Raw genomic sequence first — 26257 nt, 5'->3', positions numbered from 1 at the left:
ACAACAAAATTACACGTCTGGGATGATGATTCCACCCGTGTCTCTAATACCCTGTCTTACTAGAGAAAGATGAAATAAGTTAAGGAATTGTAGTGAAAATAACAGGGTTCCTCTTTTATCTCATTTTCCAACTTCAAAACTGGCAAAAATTGCAAAAAAAAGAAAAGAAAAGAAAAGCCCATTGAAGTGGTGACACAAAAATGAAAGAACAAAAGAACGTCCTCGTCTTCTTTCATCATTCCATTTGTTTAATAGAAGCAATTTCAGTCATGGTATTGCATTATCTATTTTTCTCTCCCCTCTCTCTTTTCCTCTCTCAGGCACTTTAAACCTTCTCTGGCTGTGCTGGGGCTAACTACTCCCTCAAGGCAATGTCAGACTTTATGAGGGAAGTTGAGATACAGTCTGTATATGTGCATCACATACGGATATATCACATATACAGTATCTGAGACATTCACATAATACTATTTCCTACTGTAGTGCAAGATGTCCACTTATATAAGGGCTGCCCGGACATTTAAAGTCATCACTGAGGACCAAATTTCAAATGCTGTTGTCAAATTATTTACATTCCATAACTTTAAACTGTGCTGCAGAATATCTAACACTGTAAAGCAGGCTACGTTACATTACATTAGCTCACAGGTTAGCTAAAACACAGCCAAGGTCAGACATTGCAGCTCAGCTGGTTCCGGTGATATTAATCGGCCCTGGCAGTGACTGCACCCTGTGGGATCGCATCTCTCTCTGCAGGTTGGCGAGCTCAGGTACGGGCAAGCGAACCGCACACACCAAAACACACAGGCACACATGTACAGTCTCACATGCAAACACACACACACATATTACCCTCACACGTGTGCACACACACTTTAACACAAGGACAGAGGAATAGGTGTGCAGTAACTCGAAGGCATAAACTCGTACCTGCTCATATGTGCTTTAACTTCAACACACTGGGACGGAGAAAGAGTGAGAAGATGAAATATAGAAAACCATCTAATTGAAAAAATCTCTCTTAGCTTCCACAGATTTATGTTTTTTTGATTTATTTTGTTTCAAAGTTAGTAATTGACAAATGCACTCTTTGGTAATTTAACTCCTGGGTGCCATGTCTAACCACAATCTGCCTACTGAGGCATGACTGCTACCAAAGGAAATTACACAGCACAGCATTGTTCCCGCTGTCCAAGTCTACCAGATTCTGCTGTCTGCTGATTGACTTGCTGACAGCTCCTTGACTGATCTCTGTCGGTCCGTCTCACTCTTACTTTGCCTCTTTCTGTCACACCCTCTTGCATCTGCTTGACTCTTCTTTGGCTTAAGTAACTCTAACTCAAAGAGAGAGGGGAAAAGAGGATGGAAACACAGTGACAGCAAAGTATCCAGAGGGAGAGAAAGAGAGAAGAGAAATCACGTGCTTTGTAGGAGTTACACATCAGGCACACTTCTGTCTTCTTCCCTCCTTCAGCTGCTTTGGATTTCATTTGCATTGTGCTTTGTTGGTGGGCCTTGAAGAATAACACCAGGCCTATTGACTACCTGAACTCATTTGCACTCTGGGTTTCTTATGGGCATAAGGAGAACAGATGTTAATGCAAAGAGATAAAAAAAGTCACTGTGATCAATATGAATTCTATTGACTCAGCGAGATTACATCTAGAGGCTTTTCTGGGTTACACTGCGATAGGATAGTAACAATTAACCCAGCATGGTGAAAGGCCGTCTAATTCCCACTACCTTAAGTTACTTCTCAACTTCTTTTTCACTTAAAATACATTTTCTTTAATGATCATGGCATATGATGGGCTTCTTGGTGGGCTGATCTGTACCAAACTTTGAATGAACATCATCACACATACAGTGATTACTAAAACCTGTATGTTTTTATAAAAAATCCCAATTATTACATTCATTTCATCACCCACCTGCGAATCTAATGTCGCTTTTTCTGTTTGCGTTTGTTTCATGTGTCACATTCAACTAACATCACCCGTACGTAACTTAACGGCAAAATATGTATCAGTGAGGGAATTTTGTTTGACTCGCCGCTAAATATGGAATGAAGACTAGTAATCCTAATTAAATATTAATACTCAGCATTACTTTTCTTGATCTTAGATGTACTGTGTTTGTTTAAAGGATCTCTAATTTACCTATCACTGTGTACACAAATCAGATAATGACAATACATCTGGGTGCACTGACATTAATACATATCATGGTAATCCTGAGTACTTAAGTAGAAGCCACTTGGACTAAATATCATCCAGGAGGCTTCCTCAGTTCTGACTGACTGTTTCTTGATCAAACAATTATGTTTATTTGTGTTACATAATTTTCCAGTATGTCCACATTGGCTCTTTAAAAAAAAGAAAAACACAAAACAATGTTTTACAGTGCTGTTATGTAACAACACCTGATCCCTGTTTATGTCGGGGGGAAAGGGCAAACAGGTTTTCACGTTTGAAGGGTGGGGCTTCTCACATTGTTCAGTAAAGTGCAAACTGTCTCAAGGCCAGACACAACTATTCATTGCTGTCACTATGCATCCCTCAGACCCAAAGTGAGGCTCAAGCTGAGTGTCTGCCAAATGCAACAAAGCAGCCAAATCCTTGTTTTCAGCTAGAAGCACAAGCAGACATGAACATCTTGTACAGAAGCATCATACGCAGTATGAAGAAGAAGGCTGACACCATAACTTTACTGTCACCTTTGTGGTAAGGCCTTCCTTATCAGGATGTGTCTTTATACCGATCTGCGGGTATATGTTGTTAACTGGCTGTTACTTGGAAATGCATCGCTGACGTCTTTACTAAGGTAACATTAATGTGACAGCTAGTGTAACACATTACTTTCTACAGGAAGTAATGTGGAAGACACTTTGTATTGGTCTTTACTCAGCTGATTAAGGGTTTCTCTGTGTGTGTGTATATGTATATATATATATATATATATAGATATATATATATATATATATATATAGACAAAATAAGCAGACATATATCTGCATAACAGTTTTATATTAATTGTTACATGCAGCGAGAGAAAAATAATAATAAAACAGGGTGAGGGATGAGGAGCGTGAGTGAGTGAATGCATAAGTGAAACAGATGGAGTGGAAACAAATGTATTGTGATAACATCATTTAAACAGTGCTTGGCTCTCTGAAGGCCCTGGCTGCCTTTACGCACTCTCTCTCTCACACTCGTTTGACTGGGAAAGCAGCCAAAAGGATGGGCCAACAGGACACACTCTCTCTTTCTCGCTCTCTTTCGTTCTCTCTCACCCCCCCCATCCCTCCTGCTATTCTCTCCCTTCCCAGCCAAGATACTAAATTGTACAGAATTATGCTGTCAGGTCTCATTTGTGAGAGAAATAGCGCACTGGGTATTACCTGAAGACAGCAGTCTGTTTAGGGAGTTCTGATGAATCATCTTTTTTTTTTCCCATAGTGTGTAGTTTTAGTTAAAGGACAAAGATAATGTGCCTGCATCGCATCACAAATAATGGATATAAGTTAGTATCAGCACATCTGTGTGTGCACAATAGAAATACGTACCCTCAACTTCTAACTACCGAGCCTGTAGAGGTTTTAAGTGGGCAGCAATAGTATCAGCATTGCAGTCACTGTAGGGATTAGTCCAATGCACCAAACTGTGGGTGAGAATCCAAATAGATATTGCACCAAAAAATTCTGCTGGCTTACAATGTATTACTTATAAATTTCTTTTTCTACCAGTCGTATAGTTTGCAGTTCCTAATTTGTGCGTCTCGCTGCCAGTTCCTTTTCTGGCTGTCATAAACGGCTATGTGGCAGGTTAGGCAGGACCCAGGTGCAGCACTCAGAGACAAAGAGCAGTAACTACAAAGCAGCTTTATTGTCGTACTTAAAACAAAACTCTAACCAGGAAGAAACTAGGTACTAGGAAATGGAAACTACAAAACATGGAAACATGGAACTTGCAGAAAATATAAAACCACACAGTGTGAGCGGACGATACAGCAAGGAGCAGAGGGAGACTGAGGACATAAATACGCAGACAGTAAGGAGGGAGGGACGGTGGGAACACAGCTGAAACTAATCGAGACAGGTGAAGCAAAACTGAACACAACGCAAGGAGAGCAAGAGACTATCAAAATAAGACAGGAAGTGAGATAACAGTGGCGACTAGCACTAAGACACATGTGCTTGAGACTGGTAACAGGGAGAAACAGACATGGGGACATGACCAAGTGCGGAGAGAGAAAAGGAACACCAAATACGGAGACAAGAGATAAACAAACATCACGACAAGGCTGACTAAAAAACTCTAAAATAAGAACTGAAGGTAAGCCATAGCATACTTTATAAATGATGTAAATATAACCATGAAAGTAGAAGTTCAGAAACATAGAAACACTGGGTCAAACACCCAGTACCATGACAATGGCCTGAGGAAAGTGTAAAAGAACACATGAAGTTCTGCATAGAGTCAGCAGACAAAGATGACTTTCACAGAGTGAGTCCAACACGTGAAAAGATTCACACTAATGTCCCACAGTTTCCCCTGTTTCCCTAAAGACGTGCTTTCTGGTGTAAAAAAGGCGCAGACAGAATCACCCGCTGGCTTCTCACATGAACTGCTTCACTGGTTTTCTTTTGTTTTTCTTTCTGATGTCACAGCTATCATTGTGTGACAGGCGACTCGACATTTCTTTTTCTCTTTTCTGCTCCCCATTATTTTTTCTTCTCCTTAGCACATCCCCACATTAGGCTGCCCCCCACCTCACTTACTGCATTACCTCTCTGCATCGTTCCTATTTCATTCTTTCTCCCTGCCCTCCTCTCCCCTCCCCTCCCCTCCCCTTCTCCTACTGAACAGTTTGTCCCTCTCTGAGCTGATATCACTTGAGCTTGTTGCAGTAATGTCAGTGACTCAAGCGCTGATTCAGTTACATGACAGTCCACAGAGTTTTAGAAGAAACTTACCAACTCAGCTGCTTGGAGAGAACATCAAAAGCCGTGTGCATATTTGTGTGTGTGTGTGTGTCTGTAAGTTTAAAGCTGGTCTTTAATGAACTAAGCCCCAAGGCTCATTTGAGCAGCAGATACCAGCAGTCAACTAATGTCCAAACATCTGGGTGGTCTCACACACACACACACACACACACACACACACACACACACACACATAGACACGCACTAGGGCTGAGCTTTTATCATTGGCCAAAGGAAAGGTTTTAGTATCCACCCTGACAGATGCCACCAACTCAGTGACACACACACCGTAGCCAGTGAAGGATTTGTGCTGTGTATGATCCATATATGTGTAAAATATATATCTGACAGCTTGGATTATGTGCATCTATCAGCGTAATACAAACGGCAGGGCGAGCTGCGTGTGTTTGTGTGCACGTATGCGCGGGACAGTGACAAAGCAAGTTTATTTCAGCAGGTCCCCTATGGTCACTAACACTTTCCTCTCTCTTTCTCCCCTTCTGTTAACTCTCACTGATATCCATAGTTGCACTTTCTTGCGTTCATTTTTTTCACTGTTAACCAGCACCCATTTTTCTACCTTCCCTTTGCTTCTCCTCTTTCCCAGAGCTGACAGAGCAATAAAGGGAAAACGCCCAGGAGAGAGTAAGGGTCACTGAACAGAAGTTAGAGAAATGTCAGGGGCAAGTGTTGCAAGCGTTCATTACGGCTTTATAATCTGTCCACTGGGTTGAGGTGTTCAGATACAATCGCCTGCTCACCTGGGCGTGAAGTGAGTTTATGTCACTAATCTGAAATCTCTTTATAAAAGTCCTACATCAGCCTATATGAAAAAGTGGAGGAAATAAAGACGAGGTTAAGTCTTTAAAAGTTAATAAAGACTTGTGCTTTCCAGGCATTTTCTCACTGCAGTACATGTTCAGTTCAGTTCAGTTTAATTTATATAGCACCAAATCACAGCAACTGTTGCCTCAATGCACTCTAAACTCTAACATACTACAAAGACCCTAAAATATTAGAGACAAAATCCAACAATCACATGACCCCCTATGATCAACAACTTGGTGACAGTAGGAAGGAAAAACTCCCTTTCAGCAGGAAGAAACCTGTAATAGGATGTGACTGTTATCAGTTTGTGAAAGTTCTTCCTACAGATATAGATCAACAGTAAGTGGTATTACTGGAAAAGGGAGGTGATTCTGAACCACATCAACAAAGTGTCAGACAATGTTAGAGATGTAGCCCTGCTGAGACTCATAGTTTCCAGTGTTTTCCTGACTCCTCTCACATTAACATCAGCAATAAAATTGTGCACTGGGAGCTTCCTGGCATGGATCTCCATAACTGAGCAACTCCTGCTGATGTAATGTGTAGTGTGTTAGTCGGCCAGTGCTTTTGTCCATGTCATGTAACACCTAACATCAGAATGAAAAGCCACAGATGCTTTATTTAAAAATGACATTTTTATGCCAAGATCAATCAAAAAGTTCTGCTGCACCTATAACAATCAAAACATGTAACATGTAACACAGAGATCAGTACAATCATCAGTGGTTCCACAGACAAAAGGGAAAAAAAATATACAAAATAAGTATACCGATGTACAAGCAATGAAGAGTAAAAAATGAAAAGAGCTAAAATGTATGTTTTTCAATATCAGTGTAGCCTAACTCATCAGACTACATCAGTTTCTCGGGCCTATAAATAGAGGTAGTAATATCCAGACAAAACAAAACATTTGCAGCCTGAAGTAAGTGCCTCCAGCTGAAAAACACCTCAGTTCATTCAATGAGAGCAGGAGGGAGCTGCAAATTTGAACACTCTTTCTTTTAACTCAGTGGTAAACAGAAGTAAGTGTTGTGACAATCAACTAATAAGATGAGGGGCAAAGCAAGAATAACCTTATAATTAAGCTGTTTTCTTGCCTCAAAGGACATACAAGGCAGGTAAATATGTCAACATGTAGGCACACAGGAACATCCTGAGCCATCTAAGGATAATTTGGAGCAAATGCAGTAATTTGATGCTACTGTGCCGGCGGAGGCAACCAACATAACTATTGCTCACCACCTGCTTCTTCTCTAAAATCAAACTGAAGCGTGGTCAGTGCATTCTGGGAAATCCCAGAATGCATTGCAAATGGTAAAAACGAGGAAACCTTTCAGAGGACATCGTCCAAATTCAAATCAGGCGCAATGTTTGCTTAAACCCAATATTGGAGATCATTGACTACACTTCATGTGTTCACAGTTAGTACTGGTATAACCATAAAGCAATTGAGTAGTTACACTGTTACAATACAGGCATGATTGTGTAAAATACAAAATTACAGCATGCAATGGCAGATAAATATCAATATATATTTATAATATATATAATATCAATAAGTGTTTTTCGAGATAGATTTAAATGAACTAAATAGGCAGGTTTTAAGATAGCAGCAGTCCCTGTTAGGTTTGAAGAAAAAATGATGTTTAGGGACAGAAAAGAAGAACTGTGTCTCTTCCTGTTACTTAGACCTTTTTTTTTCCTTTTTTTGTCCTGATCTCAGTGTTACTCTGCCCGCCTTCCAGCTCTGTCTCTCCCCCTTTCACCACAGAAGATGTCTGAAGCTGCAGTCACCAGAGCAATTACAGACTTCATGTTCCTCCTCACTGTCAAGAGGAGGGAAGGACACACACACACATATATATATATACACAGCACACGTGTTGTGTGCACACACACCCGGCGATCTCTGTCGTCCTCTGTACTGACAGGCACTGGGCAAAAGTTCACTCTGCCACTGTGCTAACTATCTCCTCTTCTCTTCCTCTCCCTTTCCCCCCTTCGCACTCCTTCTCATGCCCTGCCTTTTCAAGAAAAGTGCTAACTAGCAATCTCTCACTCCTTCCCTTTCTCTCTTTGTCCGCCTCTCTAAGGGCTATCATCCTTCTCTTTGGTCTCCATCTTTTCTCTTTCTCTTTTATCTCTCTTCTTGAGAAGTTACAGGCTTGTCCTTCATTCAGTGTCACGCTTTTGTGCCTCTGACTAACTTCCTATCCCTCCCTTTGAATCTACACAATAATTACCCCTTCTCATCCATTACCTTCATCTTTCTCTCCCCTCCCTTTGTCCTTACTTTTTAATCTTTCTCATAGCATTGGTATCTTCTTCATTTTTCATGCACACATGCGTTTGAAGTAATCTGTATGCATTTACACTGCTTACGGCCGGCTCTAATGTGATAGGAAATCAAGGAAATGGTGCACTTATGTACACTGAAGCTGTCTTTGCCTGCATCTCCAGTGCGGCTTTTCCCCATTAAAAAAATTGTCAGCCTCAACCAAATTAACTGAAAAGAGCAGGATTTCTGAAAGCAGGATGTTGAGCACCAAGGGAATTTCACAATAAGCTTCTTTGTCGCCTCATATTACATCGACCCCCTTGACTTGTTCATCTTAGAATTTGCTCCACCTATTAGGCCGTCTGGAAGCAATGATGTGTTCTAATATCAGAGTCTCTTGAAGAAATGAAATTCCACCATCTGTCAACCCTATGAAACTTTCTTTGATCTCTCCCAGGTGAATGCCGGCTTTTGCAGAAAAAAACCCCCTTCTGCCCTCTTTTTATCAGGGGAAATGAGAGACCTCAAAATCTTCACATCCATTGTGGTCTTGTGGACAGTTGGATGTCATTCATCCACTGCGAATTGCCATGAGAGCACGTCACATGATAGCCAGGGGAAGGTGAATCTCTGCTTTATGCTCACAACATGCTTGGTTTTGTGAGCACTGATGCACTGAATGTCAATCACCCAGCGAACCTCCAGTTAGGGGAAACTCGGTTCAAAGACCTCAAGGTTTTAAGGCTGCTGCAAGCTTTCCACGACTTAACCTCCAACAAGTAAGCTTGTGATGGACTCATCTGAGCTTGGCATAATGGTAATCCATGAATTTGTTACAGGAAACCTCATATAGCTCCAACACAAAGACACATATTCTACTGAAAGGCTCTAAAAAGGACATGTGATCTGCTGGTCTCCTTGATATTATAATGAGTCTTCTTGGTCTGCTAATGTGCTCATAAGTATTCATTACCAAAGGGTAGACCTCAAAGCATGCACAGCAAGCAGGCAAATGGTTCAATACTGAAACATACTGCAGATCAATCAAAAAGCAGAATATTCATAAACACCCCTTAGTGAGTCATGCTATCTTCACATTTTACACAAACATATAAACGTGAACTAGAAGCGTATTTATAATAGCAGTTTGTTCTCCTTTATAAAACATTATGGTCTTTGAGACAGCCTCAGTATCTCTCCTTTAAAGTTAATGGCAGAGCAGCAAGGTAGCATAATTTCCTGAAGTTTAGTGTTCTGTCTATAAAAGTTTAGTACATCAGCTTGTGAACTACCACAACTTACTTAGAGTCTTCCTCCACATACACACTACATACGCTGTAATTCTTTCTATGGTCTAACTTGCTTAAGTATGCAACAATAGTTTGCCACTCATTGTTTTTACAACATTAGCCATAGGCAAAGTACAGCAGAATTTATTCTGAAAAGACAAAGTTGATTCTACAAAGTAAGGACAGACTGTGAGCTGTCACATTTGATTTATTAGCAATTCAGTCTGCTGGCACTTTTTCCTCCCACTGTAGCAAGACAAGAATATTTTGAGTTGAATAATTATTGCTTTGCTTATCTGTAGCTGCCTTTACAGCTGCCTCTGGTAATAACCATAGCATTAATATACAAACTAATAACATGTAAGCTTTTGTTGTTTTTGTTCAAATCCTTCCATTTCAAGAATGATGCAACACACAGTCGCCCCTGTGCTGCAAAGAAGAAGAAGAAGAAGAAAAACAGAAGCACAAGTCAGAGTGCTTATAACACACTTTACTGTAAGACTTGATCTTGGACTCTTGAGATGGCACTGACTCATCACTAATCTGTTTTCACATTACAGATTCTAGCATCATTTTAAGGACAATTTGAATTTGCTTTCCAGAATGTTTAATTTATTAAAAGTATGTGCACGCCAGCATTTTTTTTGGCCACATCGTGCATGTGAGTGAAAATCCAGTGCACGAGCATTTAAAATTATTCCTACTGTTATGATGTCCGTGCTGTGCAGAGCGAGTACCCAGAGAATTGAAAATTAGCATTTATGTCGAGCAGAGGTTAGCTTTGGCTGTGATATTATTCTTTTTATGTAGAAAACAGTTTCCAAAAAAGGGTGGACATTATATAACTGAAAGTGTAATTGAATGATTTGAAAAGCTTTGAAGCCCAATGTTGAAAATTTATCAAAATTCGAAATCGATACAAGAAAAGGGGCCGTGTTATACACTGCACTGCAAACTGAGACGCAAAGTCAAACTGTTTCCATCTTTCCTGTTGTTGTCTGTTTCTGTGTTAGCCTGATGACCTGTCCAGGGTGTTACCCCTGCAACCCTGATAAGGATAAGAATGGATGGATTGTTTTTTAAATGATTAGAATCTTTTTTAATACACAACAGATCTGGCAGGCGAGCCAGTGTAGCCCCTGCTGTGGAGCCGTGCTTTTATGAAAAGATAAATTACCCTGAAAAACAATGAGATGTACAACATGACAAGAAGTTGACAGTTATTTAATATTTTTATCCTCAGAAATGTACTGTCCTGTGTAGAGTGACACATGGGCAAGCAGTACATGCACTCCATTGCATCATTTAGCTTGTCTTGTGCGTCTTGAACAAAGGCAGGGGGCGTAGACAAGCAGCAGAACTCACACTGAACTCCAATATGCAAGAGACATGTTGTTATCACATGTCACAGATGGAACTGAAGTGTCCGGTTCTCCCCTGACTGCCAGCAAAAGGGCTGTTCAGTCACACCTGGTCAAGCTACTCGGCCATGCTCACTGTAACCCTCAATCATGGACCTGTATTTCTGAGAAAACCTGCATTTGAAATGTTCAAATCTGAGGAGATTTTTACTGAGGTCGTAAGCAAGGCCAGACTCTCTGCAGTGAAGAATGAGTCATGCAATTTATGTAGCACTTTGTGGATAATAGATGAGAAATAGCAAACTACAAAGCACTCACTTGGATAAAATGTACCCTGCAGTTAGTGGTGATGGAGCCATTAAATGACTTATTAAATTCTCTCAAAAGTCCCAGTTTGTGTAAAGCAATGCTTCTGAGTTGAGCTGACGGTGGGAAATAAAAGAAAGAAAAAGAAAGAAAGACACGATTCTTTGATAAGTCAAAAAATTAGGCAGCGAGAGCGTGAGGATGACAGGTGCAAAACAAAATGAGGGGAAAAATAAATTTGTCCATGTATTTGTGCATATGTGTGTGCGATTGTGAGTGTGTGATAGGTTTTTCCTTTTTGACATTTATCTCCGTGGTTTATCTAAAGCAATCTGCCCTGCTGTTCCTGAGTTCAGACAAATAGGCACTGCTGTCTAAAGGATTGCTGTAATATACAGCATATAGCATAGCAGAGAGCCAAAGCAGTAGGTGGATAATGTCAGCCAGCCATTTCAATGTAATTCTCTTCTTAAGAAAGTGACTTTGCACCAACCCATAACCCAATTATGGCTACAGTTGAAAAACCACTGTACACATAATCCATAATTCAACACAGTGAACTGTAATAACACACACACACACACACACACACACACACTGACACTAATGCATTTTTGTACAACACGTGTTGGACTTCTATCCTGAACAACATAACTGCGGTGAGTTCTTGGACAATAGTGAGCAGTACAAAGTGTGTGATGTTGTACATCTGTACTGTATACTGCATATCTATCACAGAATGAGTGTGTGTATGAATGGATGGATGTAAAGAGTCTTGAATGGCTAATAGGACTAGAGAAACGTCATATGAATGCCAGAACTCAGAAGTCATGCAGAAGGAAAATTCACTTGTTGAGGACACCTTAGGCTGACATTGTTAAACAGGGGACGAGGTTCACACATCACTCTTTATAAATAGCAATCCTCTCAAATGTTAATAGTCAATAAGCATAAGCCACTGGCGGAGTGGTTTCTGATTTACTGTTTCCATGATGGACTCAAAGTGTCCTTGAGACACTTTAACATGTCTCAAGGACACTTTAACATGTGGACTGAAGGAGCCGGGGATCAATCTACTCAAAACAAGGTGTTATTTGACCGGTCATCTACACAATGTAGCATCACACGTCCTGTTTTAGCATTTCTCTTTATCTTTAAACATAAAAAAAAAACATGAACTTTGAGCTACCTCCCACCAAGCACATGCTCAGCGCAAGCTAACTACTATGAAAGAATAATGCATTTAAAAGAGGTCACAAAGAGAGCGTATGCACTGAGGCTTGGTACTATAGTAGTCATTAGAGTCACTTTAAATCCTTCATCTCTTCTTCACTGTTCTTCTCATCTCTCTCTCAGACAGCACATGCACTAATGGAGTTTGGACTAGACCTGAGGGACAAGAAAGAAAAGGAGGAGGGGGGAAACAAGAAGTGTGAAAGACTGATGTAAGAGTGGGGATCATAAGAATTAGTATTGGTATGTGTGTTAACATTAGCACTGGGATTTATTTTGGAAGCGTAAGCATTAGCATTCTAATAAGTTGTATTTATTTTAAGAGAAGTTAGTCTCATTAATGTTTGCACCTCATTTAAAAAAAGGAGACTTTCCCCGAGGTAAAAGGACAACAGTTCATACTCTACTTGAAGCAGAGACTCATTAAAATAAGCGAAATACTTGCATTATTGCACAAGATGAAGGCACAAATGGTAATCTGGGAAGCGACAACATCTTAAGCAAGAGGGAAGGCGATGCATGCAAGTAAAAGAGCGGCTGATTTTGTGAGTTGTAACGAAAGAAAAGGCAAAAAGGAAGAAGTGACAGAAAACAGACAGGAGACCAAGCGTAAGATAAAAGAAAGACAGCGTGTCGCTGTGAATTAAAGACAGACTTGATGTTCTTTAATAAAACATCTGTCAAAACAAGTGGAACGAGCGTTCAACATCTACACATACAACCATCCGTCAAGTGGCACACCTCACAGGAAGTGTCACTGCAAAAGAAAAGGCATAAATCTGCTGTGTGGCCCCGCAGCAGCTCCTCCACACAGAACAATCGAAAAGTAGAAGGACGGAGAGAAAAAGTTCAGAGGAAGAAAAAGAATGGGAGAACCGAAGAGAGTAAACAGGAGAAGGTGAGGTGAGAGAGAGTAGGTGATGTGTCCCAGGTGTGTGCTCTATCCTCAGCTGTAGTTAAGAGCGAAGCACGGCAACGCCTCAGCCATCCGTCACCATGGAGATAACAAGCTGTCAGGGCAGAGAGGATCATGGGCCACAGAGGCCGGTCACTCTACTTGAACACCACAGGAGCCAATCAGAGGATAAAGAAAGAGGGTGAGATAATGCGAAGAGAATGATAGCTCACTGGCACCGTGCTATGTGATGGAAACGGGAACAGAGAGAGAAACCAAAGCAAGTTATTGATAGAAGGTCTCAGAGGACTGACGAGAGGCTCCCAAATGAGCATGGTTAGACAGCGCTAATTAAAACTGCAACTAATTGTAATGATATTTGGATAAATAAGGGAAAAAAAGCCCAAATCTATGTAGCAATCAACACGCTGCTTATAAGCAACTCATACCATCATCCAGTGCAGGGCCGGGCATTTCTTTTCTGAAACTATGTACATTGCAAGTAATTGGTCTGCATTTCCTCTTAGTGCTAAACAATGTTAACAGTGATACCCAGTTTGCAATTATAACTGCAAATTAGCAGAGTCAAACAAGCAAAGGTCATTAATTTAACAGGAGAAATTATTTCTATTGAGCAAGAGTGCTATTAAATATCTATTGTTGCATTTTTACTACACACACACACACACACATATATATATATATATATATATATATATATATATATATATATATATATATATATAACTAGAATATCCAAAAGCAAAAATCCTTAAACTCCACAGACGGATTTGGTACCCTAAAAAAAAGCTGTTACAATCACAGCAATAACACAATAGGCGCATAAAAGAGTGATGTCTCTCCGAGCAGGTCGGATTACACTGAATGGCGTTAATTGCACTATTTCTGGCATAATTGGTATGAGTGTCCTGACGTGTTCTCATCTTGATCTTCAGAATAAATTACTGATGACATGTAATGCTTCCTACATAGCCAAGGCACAGTGCAGCAGACTGGATGGAAATTATAATAAAACTCTACACTGACTGTGAAATATTTGCTCATGTGAATTCATTTTTCGCGTCATTCTGACATCTTGCTGCACTTTCTGCTGCTGACTGTTTGCTCTACCTTTTCCTGATCTGTTTGATTGCATGGTTAAAAACGTCTTCCTCGTGTGTGCTTTGGTCTTTCATCATCAAAGAGAACTCACTTGAAGTTTCACATGGTAACCCGTGAAAATCTGCTAAAACAAAATCTAAACAAAGTGCAGCCAAATCCACACGGCAGCCATCGAAGGCCAAGTCAAAGTGGGAAGACGTATCAGGACAACATCCATAAGGAGACAGTTACAAACATGACAAAGTCAAATGAAATCCCGAGCAACAAGATGACAATTCAATAAAAACAGAATATATATTTAGGCACAGCTAGATTTATAGACATTATCATCCTTTTGTTCTCAGCTTAACACTCTGAGGTGTTGAGCATATAACTCCTGATGGTTTTGCTGTTAAATTGATTTTCTTTCAGGAAGGAAGAGGGTGATGATTTCACAAATTTAAATGTGATGCAGTGGAGCTACGACTGCTGCCTAGATGGTCAATATGCCACTGCTTGTATCTGTCAGTGTGTGAAAGCCCATGGCTGTGGAGTCTCAGGTTTCTATGCAGTCCTGTGAAAAACTAAGTAAAGCTTTACTTCTTCTCTGAGAATAAAAAGTGTAGGTAACACCCAGGTGCTGCTAATGAAATGCATTCGATTAAAGAGTTTCAGCAATTTGTCTGTAGCATTACAGTGTGTGTTAACACAAAGTCAAGGAGGAAAGAGATCAGCAATGATTTTAAAGAAGCAACTATCCCTGCTATCTAAAGCTAACAGGACAATGATCCCAAGCAAAGCAGCAAATCTCTTAGAATGACTGAAAAAGAAACGAATCAAGGTGCTGCAGTGATCGAAATCAAAGCCCAGACCTCAGCCCGACTGAAATGCTGCGATAAGAGCTGTTCACAAATGAAACCTCAATGAGTTGAAGCAACACTATGAAGAAGAGTGGGACAAAATTCCTCCACCTCATCATACAGAACTTAGAACGTCATATAGCAAATGATCAGTTTAACTTGTTGGTGATAAAGGTGGTTCTACCAGCCACTAAATCATAGGGTATACTTAGTATTCTTGCACAATGCTTCGGCATTTGTGTTTACTAAATAATGATATGGTGTAATATGTCATGTGTTGTTGTTCATCTGAGGTAGTGTTATTTTTTTACATGACATATAATGCTTGGATGCAATCAGTCTCGACAGGTTTGAAATAACAGCTGCAGGAATGTATCTCTGAGTCAGTATAAAGCGACATAGCACAGCGGAGGCCCTATTATTGAAAATAAGAAAAAAAATGTCAAACTAATTATACAAGTTGGAAACTGGAAAAAAATTGCCTGCAGGGCAGATGTTATACAATGTACAAGTCAGCGAGAACGGACACAACACATATACTGTAGCTGTGCAAATACGTGTTACGAGGAGTGAGTGGAGGAGCAAAGTGGAGGAGAGTGATGGCAGAGGTGGCGTAAGAGCAGTGACAAGGAAAAAGATCAGCAAAGAGGGAGAAAGACAGAGAGAAAGGGAGAGAGAGATCCGCGATGAAGAAAGAAAAGAGAAAATTAGGAGAGACAAACTGGCAGCTAAACTTTATAGTAAGAAATTTAAATTCCTCTCATAATGATTTCAAATGTCAGTATTAACATATTCGAAAATTGGGAAAGAGATAAGATTAGTAAAATGATTTTGAAAACAATCAAGAACAACAAGGAGGGAGAGGAAGTGTGTGGTGCGCAATATAGAGGTGCTCCAGGTACTCTGCTGCAGGCGAGTGTGGGAGAGCATCACTGTATGTATGTGTGCGGCACAATGTACTGTAAGTGTGTGCGCATGTGTCACCAAAGGCCTCTCACAGCTACTGAGCGGTGGACAGAGTTATTGATTGGCAAAGAGTTGGTGAAACAACCATTTATTGCCCCCTTCACTCACATCTAGACAAAATTTACTTCAGACACACTACACTGAGCAAAAGCAAAACACTGTTTGATGAAGTGAAATGGGGCTTAACTTATAATCCTATCACAGTGGCAGTTTTTTTCAATGTCTTTGAAACAAACAGAAATGCCCTGGGCTCATATGTAGTCGACACACAGGCGATCCAACACACCTCTCTATATACAGCACCGACTACTTCAGCGCGATCAATACACACATTCAAACGGGTACAAATCATTGTTCCAGTGCACCAAACATCAAACTTCTGCTCCAGCTGAAGTCCCACACACACTGCAGATACATGCACATCCTCTTATTCCTACACAAGAAAGGCACTAGGCATGTGCTTGCATAGCCATCCCACACACACACAAACACACACACATAAACAGAGCCACTCACTCAGATATATGCTTTAGGAAGCTTTAATCCATACTAACCTGGTTGCAGTAAAGGCAAAAGTAACCCACCATGGCAACTGGAGTGTGTGTTTATGTGTCTTCTAGTCCCTCAAGCTGAATCAGCCAGAAGAAAATCACCTCAACTACAGCAATAACTGCCATTACCTGCGCTCCCAGACACACTGTTTTAACATGCTTACAGTCTGAGCCACTATAGGTGTCAAGCACCACAATCAGCAATTGGTTGCATGTTTATGCAGTGCACGTGTACCCCGGTGTTGGGACCAGCTGTGTGTAGCAGAGCACAGCCATTAGCAAGCAAGCACTGTAAAATCCTTCTGATTTTTTTTCTTCCTTAAACATCAAACACAGACTCTGACAGGCAAACAGAAATTCTCGCTGTCCAGTTTTGTCTGTCTGACTGCCTACACTTTCCCTCTGTCGTTCTGATTTTCTGGCTGCACATTTGTTTGCCTGTAATACAGACATTTTACTGTATGGTTTAAGTTCACCCTCACCAGCCTGCTGCACATGCATGGGCAGTGAAGTCTGAATATTACAGGGCATTTAACAGGCTTTTTCCTCAAATTCTGACTACATTTCATGATTAATCAAAATCAGTTTGTCACTGCGGTATGCCAGGGTCATGTCTATCCAGTCATTCAGAAAATCTCAGTAAATCAAACTCGTCTGAATAACAACTTTAAAAAACATTATTACTAAAAGGCAGGCCAACTGAAATGCATGAATATATGTATAAATGCATAGAAAACTTCATTTCTAAAATTCTACTCAGCCTTTTATTGTAATTGTGGATAGAAACTAAAGTTCTGGGGGGAAACTCTGATTATATCAAACATAATTCAAGCAAAATAAAGCATAGTCCAGGAGAAAGAGAGGGATCCATTCAACAGGAGCTCTCCGTCAACTTTAAGAAGCCAAAATAATCACAGGCAAACATCCTTCCAATGTTCCATCAAAGTATAGTTTAATAAAGAAAAATGGAGTTGAATATTATATCTCAGAGGAAAATAGACTCAACATATAGATTATTTGGTTGTGTTAGTTTCCGTTTGCGAGGAACACTCAAAAGATGATTAAAAACAGTGTAAAGAAAACTAGCTCGTCAGCAGATTACCCCTAATTAGGTGTTTGTGGAGAGCTGCTCTGAAAAAATGCAATATGTGCTCAACAATGTGCTATAAAACATTTAAAGTAATTAATATCTTTAAAATAATACTATTGGCTTACAGCTGGGAGCAAAAGGTGTTCTGAAAAAGCAACGTTCCCCACAAAAGTTCCTCTGCTTCTTACACATGACAATGATAAATCATCACTACTCAACTGAGCAAAACAGCAGGCCTTGCACTGTGACTGGTGACAGTAAATTGTGCTATAATCTATTCCACCTACACGTGCACACACACACACACACACACGTGCACACACACACACACACACGTGCACACACACACACACACACACACACCAAAGTGCAGATTAAATTGTCCTAGCAGTGCAAAGCTGATTGTCCAAAAACAGACTTACTTTGAGACGATTCTGACGAAATCCACAAGATAAAGCAGTGAGGGTTGATTGGTTGGGGTAAAGGGGTCAGTGTCAAGATGGATGAAGATGTGTCAAACAAACATGAAGGAGAGACTTGAGAGAGCACAAAGAACTCAAACTATGAGCCTGCTGAAGGGGGATGATGAACGGGCAGAAAAATGCTGCAGCTGAACAGGCACATAGAAAAAGGTGAAGGGTTGACAAAGACTGAAAGCTGCGTGAAAAATGAGGTAAACTAAGATGGGGCTGATTTAAAGAGAAAATGCATGACTACAAATGCACTTGGCTATGACTGATGATTAAATGTAGCTCGATGAAGATTACAGGTTATCTTTAACTTGATCCATTCCATCAGTGAACCAAAGGATATGGGCTGGAGACCATACGGATGCACCAGTTGCGAGGACAGGTGGTCTGCTTGAGGCAGAAGAAGACCACGGGCGCTAGCTCTGGGAAGGGCACCACGAGAGTGCTCAGGTCACTGCCGATACTGACATCGTCACCTGGGCCCATTTCCTCAATGATGTCATCAGCCTGCGCCGAGCTGTATTCCTCATTCTGCCCTGGCCCTGCTGAGGAAATGCTCCCCAGCGGCACAGGACACTCCTCGCTCGTCATGGCAAGCCAGCTGGGATCTGAAACACAGAAGAAATTGACACATGGATTACAGGAACAAAATGACTTTGATAAGGTAAAAATGTGAAATGTTAAACTTGTTAATATTGTACATGTTAACTGAATTATTCAGTGGAAGAGAGCTTGAAAGGAGAGTCCTGGGGATACACATACTCTCCCACAGACCATCATAGCATCAACTCACAGACATTTAATGATTGTTTTACCCCCAAAGGCCCATTACTCTCCGGCTGTCTCTACCGCCAATGAAACCAAATGCTCTTATCATAAACTCACTTGTCTACGTAAGACGATGCATTCCTTAATGATAACAATCACCCCTCGCTGTCCAACACACACACGGCAGGGTACAACAGCGACGCGTAAGTCAATGTCAACATTCATTGCACATTTACTGATGATTCATTTAGCTCCATCACAGCGTTGTGGGAAAGGAAATGCCTTTCCATCACCTACCACTTAACTCATGAAGGAAATCACATTTATCTGTGGGTATAGTGCACACAAAAGAACACACACACAGACACACAACAGTGCAATTCTACACAAGCCTGCGTATTTAAGCATTTTTACACATTGCACAATAATACATGAGGCTGGCTTTCAGAGTGCTGACTGCTGTCGTGAGTTACTCCTGGCTAGGAAGTGTTTGCGTTTGATTGGGTATTCAAAGCCAAAGGAGGGATAATATTAGAAGTAAAAAGCGCAAAGAAAGACAGAATGACAGAAACGTTGTTCTTTTGGCTCCATCCATTGGCCGGTAGCAGCCGGAGCCTAAGTGAATGCATGATAACATGCCGGACTTAGTAGTGCTCTTGCTTTTAACTGGCAGCCAAAGGAGGCAGCCAGCAAGAGGCAAGGAGCCAAGAGAAGGCTGGACATGTGCAGAGCTGGACATATGCACAGTCTTTCACACATGCCCACTCACACTGTCTCTCCCTCTCTCACACACACACACATGGACACGATCTCATTGTTGAAAGGTTTTTAAACTGGTTTCGGATATAAAAGCAAAGAGGTGGAAGTGACAGAAACTGAAAAGCAACCAGAGGAAGCAACATTTGTGTGGTGTGGGCAGGTTTTTGTTTTATTGCTACTTTAAAAATGTATGATCACGTTTGCGTGTAGTATCACCAATGCGAAATTTACCTCACGTTCAAGCTACAAACACGAGCAGATAACTACGAGCATGTATACGTGGGCGTGATTTCCGTCATTTCCATGCATGCATGGATCAGTAAATGTGTTTGTTTGCCCTAAATCCTATAGAGGGATTAAGAGCCAGTGGGAGAAAAGACTTTGTTTTTATAGGGTAATGATATTAAGGGCTATTCATTACAAGGAGAGAAAATAGGACAGCGGTGATTTAGGAGCTGGTATATCTGACAGCTCCGGAGATAATCCTCGGAAGATGTTAAACCAGGTAGAGAAAGTGAAAAAGGGAAAAGTCACCAACCACATGCAGAATGTTTGCATGTCTCTATATCTGTTTACTGCGCATGCTGTCTCTCTAACTGGACTCTAACTTGTCTGTTTTAAATAAGCTTTACCATGGCAACAGCTGCTTCCTGTGGCGGAAGGAAGTTTATTCTTACTCTGTTGTGTTTTATTTCCCATGACAAAGCTTCTTAGGGAGACCCTGCAGCTATTACCGGCGAGTACAATTAAGTAGGAGACAGCTTTGCAGAAACGGTTGGAAGGAGAGTGTTCGTGTGTGTGTGTGTGTGTGTGTGTGGTAACGACAGTGAAAAAAAAAATCACAAAATTGTTTTATCTAACTTCTCTGCACCATAATATCACTCCTACTCATTTGCTGTGATTCTCTCTTTCAAAACACCCCTCCATGCTGGGCAAGCTTCCTCTGTGTTGTTGTGTTTTTTTGTGCATAATGATGATGATTGATGAATGTGTGTGACACGGAGATGCTGAGAGAGACGGAGCGACGGAGCGAGAGAGACCACGCACAAGGCCCTGACTGATGTTTCGCACTGACACATCCACACAGAGACACATTCACACGTTCTCAACATACACGCTCTCGCACATTAACACCCTTAATTGGGGTAGCGGATATACAGTCACCCATTTAGCCGCACTATGAGCTAAAGGCTGTGATGAGCCATGGAAAAACTTGCTTTCCCCCTCCCACACACACTCACTGCGACAGTCTGAGACAGACACAGGAAGAGGCTGGATGGAAAATAACAGTAAAAAAAAAACATACTGTGGATTGTTTAGGCAACACACTCTTCAGTGCAGTGGTTTCAAACGGCCAGTTTGAATGTAGAAAGCTGTGAAAGGTTGTGTTTTTATTTCTTGCTTAGATTTTTTTTTTTTTTTAAAACTGATGTAAAATACCCCAGGCATGGAAGTAAAGTCTAAAACTCTCAGTGACTCACTGAGTAAGCTCAAAAAGGATGGATGAAGATGAAGAATTTGAAGCTTAAAATAACAACAGTTTGTTGTCTGAATTCTCCATTATACTTGGAAGGTAACTTTGGTTAAGGATTTTTCATACGTGATGTGTAACCAGTAATTCAGCCTGTTTTTGCAACTGAAATCCATCTATATGACATTTGAATCCTGCTGTGCGACCTTTGCCCGTCTCCAGGCCTTTGAATCTGTTCACCAAGTTAACTGACTCATCTTGAACTGTGACATGAAAGAGCTGTTTTTCAATTAAAACACACACACACACATACAGAGCGGCAATTGCGATTAGCATCATTGTGAATTTGTGCACCACAACAGGGATATTATGCTAGCCAATACCCCTTCTAGGCAGCCCCGGAGGCATGGCTGCTGAACGACAAATAGAGTATACATGCAGTTTTTACCACTATTAAAAGCCCAGCAAAAAGTATGTTGGTACCTGTGCATGCTGTCGAGTGACATTAGATTTGGGAAAATGTGTGATTGTTTAGGAGAGTCAAATGGTTAACAATGGACACAGTGGTCTTGGGGTGTTTTCACCCCTGCGGTTGATTTAAATTGAAACCTGGTTCATTTTTGCCGGTGTGAACATCGTAATCACACAGAGACCCTTTGGAGGAGGTGATCTCAGTAAGGCTCCAAATGAACTACAGAACAGTTTGTTTATGGTGTGATCTCAAGCTGAACCATCTACCTCTCCCGTAGCCACTTATGCTTTGCATTCTCAATGCAGGAAGATACTATACATGTGCAATGGTCTGCACGTATCTGTGAAATCACTATAAATTCTCTGTGTTCTCCAGTAGTGAATAACACAGCACCTTCTTCCTGTATTTACTTTTGTTGCTCCCGCCCCAGATACATCTGGCCAATGACTGGACTGACTCATTTACAAACTCATCAACTGATTCAGACCAGAGGAAATGGACTGTAGGTGTAAAAACACTAAGACTAAAGATGGAAATGCAGTATATTATAAAATTATAAATTGTTATTTCTGTATGAAATTAGCTCAGTGTTACTTGATGAACCTACTTTAGCTTGTATGACAACAGTAGATGAAAATATATCTATTACTATACTGTAGCTTATCTGCATCCTGCTCTCAGAGGACAGCAGTCTAAACAGTGCTGCTGAGATTTCCCTCTCCCCAGCCACCGCCTCTGGCTGTCTTGGGGGGGATACAGAGGTGTTACCAACCTAGTCGAGAGAAATACTCTCTCCTGCGTGACTTGGGTCTGCTTCAGGGTCTGCTCCGGGATGGACACGCTCGAAACACTTCACCTATGAGTCGTCCAAAATGCATCGTAGACATCTCAAGTCGCTTTTTTGATACAGAGGAGCTGCAAGCCTTTAGGGCCCTCCTGAACGAATAAAGCTCCTCACTCTGTCTCTGCAGGTGAGCTCAGACATCCTGGTGACTCTGCTTGTATCTACAATCTTATTCTTTCGGTCACCACCTACAGCTCGTGGGCATAGGTGAGGATAAACCAGAAAACTGACAGCTTCTCCTTACGGCTCAGATCTTTACTTCCCCTACTTGTAAACTCATAAATTTGTTGAGTACATTTACAGAATTTTTCATTTTTGAAGAAAAGTTATGTTTTCACACAACAGCAACAATAATTACGCCATTTGGAGGTAAAAGGTGAGGCACTGCGTCCCTTTGTGTAATGATTATTGCCAGCTGTGTTGCTGTGGAAGACAATCCAAATCAGGAGATCTGGAAAAGAACTGATAGCATATCTGACACATTGTGGCTCATAATCCTCAGTTTCCACAGGGGAAAGTTATTAAAAATTGGCTCCCTGTAATGTTGCATTATGAGTTTCAGAAGTTATAAAGGCTGGTTTGGAAAGTTACCGTGGATTTTTTTTTTTTAAACCAAAAATACAGCCGAGTTAGAGTTGTGCGTGATGTGTGCTATATCTATATTTGTGGGTATGCAACCAATCTGGGTCCGACAAAGCCCTCTCAGACAGCAGCCTGAGTGTCACACTTGCTTAAAGAAGCACCCCATTTCAACTGCGCTTAAATTCTCTCACTGTGTCATGGTGAGGTGACACAATATTATCAGCTGAGAACACACGCACACACACAAGTGTACACATAGTCATGTGTGACTGGGCTGAAAAATGAGAACATCGAGCATTGAAAACACAAAGCAGATCCCTGATGATCGGTACTGTCCCAGAGGTGTGTGTGTGTGAAACATAATGCACCATTGGTCCATTGCAACACAGACAGTGGCTAATGCTATTAGAATCACTGCAGGGCAAGTATCCCTTGAGAAGACAACTTAGCTTGCACAAGGACCATACACACACCCTCACAACAGACAGAATCACACGCACACACACACACACTCCTTGTCGCTTCAGTTAAGGCTGCGCTTCATTCAGTGACCTGAGACAAACCAGCTTTGACACATATTGCTGAGTGATCAAAACAACACATTATTTCGTTACTGAGACTATCAATATAGCCAATGAGAGAGTATAATATATTTATAAACCAGTCACTGACAGGGGAGCCAGCAGTGAATATGATGGCTGGCTTTTTGACAGCACCATAAAATTGCCTTCTAAAATGTGATAAATGTGACTCTCATATAATGGAGAGGAACATAATTCCCACTCTCCATTTTTACCTCGCCAAGTAAACCCTAATATGTCTACTTCAGGACCATTGTAACATTTAAATATGTCAGCACAAATGGACTTTGGAGTATGATCAAACAACTTTATTGCACACTCCAGACTGGTTTTGACAAACTTGAAAGGACAGCTTAAAGTAATCTCTGCCTTGCCGTTTAAGGTCAACATTCAGTATAAATTTTGCCTCTCTGAACCATTGTTTTATTTTACACCAGCTAGGCTCCATGCTTTCACCTTCCATCCATCCATTTTCTTTGACTTATCCAATTCTTTGACTTGCGGATAACTCGAGCCTTTCCCAGCTGTCACAGGGTGAGAGATGGGGTACACAGAACTACAAAATAGGTCCAAACAAGTTAGGTATGCTGATAACTCTGTGGCTGTGGATATAAAAGAAAAAAAACACTTCTTCCAAAAATCTTCTTTTGTTTTTGTGCACAAAAAAACAGTATAGCAGACTAACAATGATGATTACAGTAAGTCATAAAATTGAAATAAAGAATATCCAGGAAGATTTTAAGGGTGAAACCAAAAGAACTCATAGTTAGGTCCATATACTTTTAGACACTGATTTTTTTTTTCCATTTTTTATCACAATATCAACACAAATTTAACTGACAGTCACAGGACAAATACGTGCTTAAAGTGCAGGCTCTCAGCTTTAATTTGAGGGGTTGAACACAAACACTACATCAACCGTTGAGGAGTATCAACCATTTTTACACACAGTGGCTTATTTTCAAGTGCTTAAATGTAATTGTATGGTCAAAAGCCATTTAATGGACAGATTTGAACTATTAGTTGGCTTTGTCTTATTAAATTAGGCAGGTTAAGAGTGATTCCAGGTGTGGCATTTGCATTTGGAAGCTGTTGCTATGAGCCCACATGTTTAAAAGCTCTGAGTGAAGTGAAACAGGCCATCCTTAGCCTGCAAAATTATTAGGGGTGGCCAGAAAAATGTGTGATGCGTTCTGAGTAATGGTGAGATTGGCACAATGACAAGGCCTGGATATACACAAGCAAGAGTAGTGGATGCTTTTAAGATGCTTTCCATGGTAAAGAACCAACCTCCAGAAAATCCAGCCAAGTACAGAATGTTCTAGAGAGGTGTGGAGATTTCTTCTTCTCATTATCTACTATACAGAGAAGGCTTCATGAGAGAAATACACAGGGTTCACCTCAAGGTGCAAGTCATTTATCATCCCTAAGAACTGGAAGGCCAGATTAGACATTGCCAGAAAAACCATCCAACACAGCCAAATCGGTTAGGGAATGTTATTCTATGGAGAAATTAATCTAAGATCAAACTGTATGAAAATTTTGTGGGGAAAAAATTATGGAGAACCCTTAGAATTGCTTTTAATTTGAACCACAGAACATCATCTGTAAAACAAGGTGGAGGCATCATAATGCATGGATATGTGTGGCTTTCAACGCCACTAGATCACTAGTGTTCACTGGTGTTTACTGGCAATATGAAGGAGAGAAGAAGAAGCCTGATGAGTTCTGAAGTGTGCAGAGATTCACTGTCTGCTCTGATTCAGCGAAATGCAGCAAGTTGACTGGACAACACTTCACAGTACAGATGGGCAATGAAACAAAACCTTGACAGCGGTCCAGGAGATTTTGAGATTTTCAAGGTAAAAGTCTGGAATATTCTGCAATGGTCAAGAGAAGTGCCAGTGAAATAGTTCAGCTACATTCGTAGAAAATAGGACACAGTCTGAATGTGATTAATTAAGTCTTTCACCATTAAGGCAATATTTTTGTTCAGCAGTTTAAGCCCATGTTTATTATAGAAATGCAACTTCACAGCCAAAAAAAAAAAAAGACAAAGAAAAAAAAATGTGCTAGTGCCCAAAATTACACAGATCTATTTATTCTAAGAAAGTAAACTAGGCAGAGAACACATTGCATGTGATTGTGTTATGTGGATGCATGCAGGGATTTCAGTAAATCATGAAACTCTTTGGTTTGTTAGACTTTAATTACAGTTAGTATCTGGCAACATCAGTGACTCAGACATCAGAGCGTTGCGTCAATCGTATGTTGAGTTTGAATTCAAACTTTTATTAAATTGATTTTTAGGAGATTGAAAAATATAACTGAACCTCAAAAAAAAAAAAAAAAAAAAAGTAAACTCTAAGACTCAAGGCAAGTCCTCCAAATCCACTATTAAATTGTACAATCCTTCTTATCTCCTTTGCTTATGGTGGATCAAAGATGGGAAAGAAGAGTATGTGAACAACTGCTGTAAACCTCCAAATCAGAAACACCATCATGTACAGAAGAACCTATTTTTCCCTTTAGAATAGTCCTTTAAGAAACAGCTCAAAGGTTATTTCA

The 26257-nt window shown here is 40.6% G+C and overlaps 1 protein-coding gene across 2 annotated transcripts in view; it reads right to left on the bottom strand.

Moving 5' to 3' along the window:
* cacna1ia (calcium voltage-gated channel subunit alpha1 Ia) overlaps positions 1-26257 on the bottom strand; it is a 168109-nt gene that overhangs the window by 96849 nt on the left and 45003 nt on the right. For both annotated transcript variants that reach the window (XM_019357967.2, XM_019357968.2), the window contains exon 2: positions 18556-18820. In XM_019357967.2, the coding sequence (XP_019213512.1) occupies positions 18556-18803 (248 nt within the window). In that variant the 5' untranslated portion in view covers positions 18804-18820. The remainder of the gene's footprint in view (positions 1-18555; positions 18821-26257) is intronic.

Source organism: Oreochromis niloticus, linkage group LG4, assembly GCF_001858045.2.
Source record: "Oreochromis niloticus isolate F11D_XX linkage group LG4, O_niloticus_UMD_NMBU, whole genome shotgun sequence".
Taxonomy (NCBI): Eukaryota; Metazoa; Chordata; class Actinopteri; order Cichliformes; family Cichlidae; genus Oreochromis; species Oreochromis niloticus.
The sequence above is the reverse complement of the archived record's forward strand: the minus strand, read 5'-3'. Positions and strand labels throughout refer to the sequence as shown.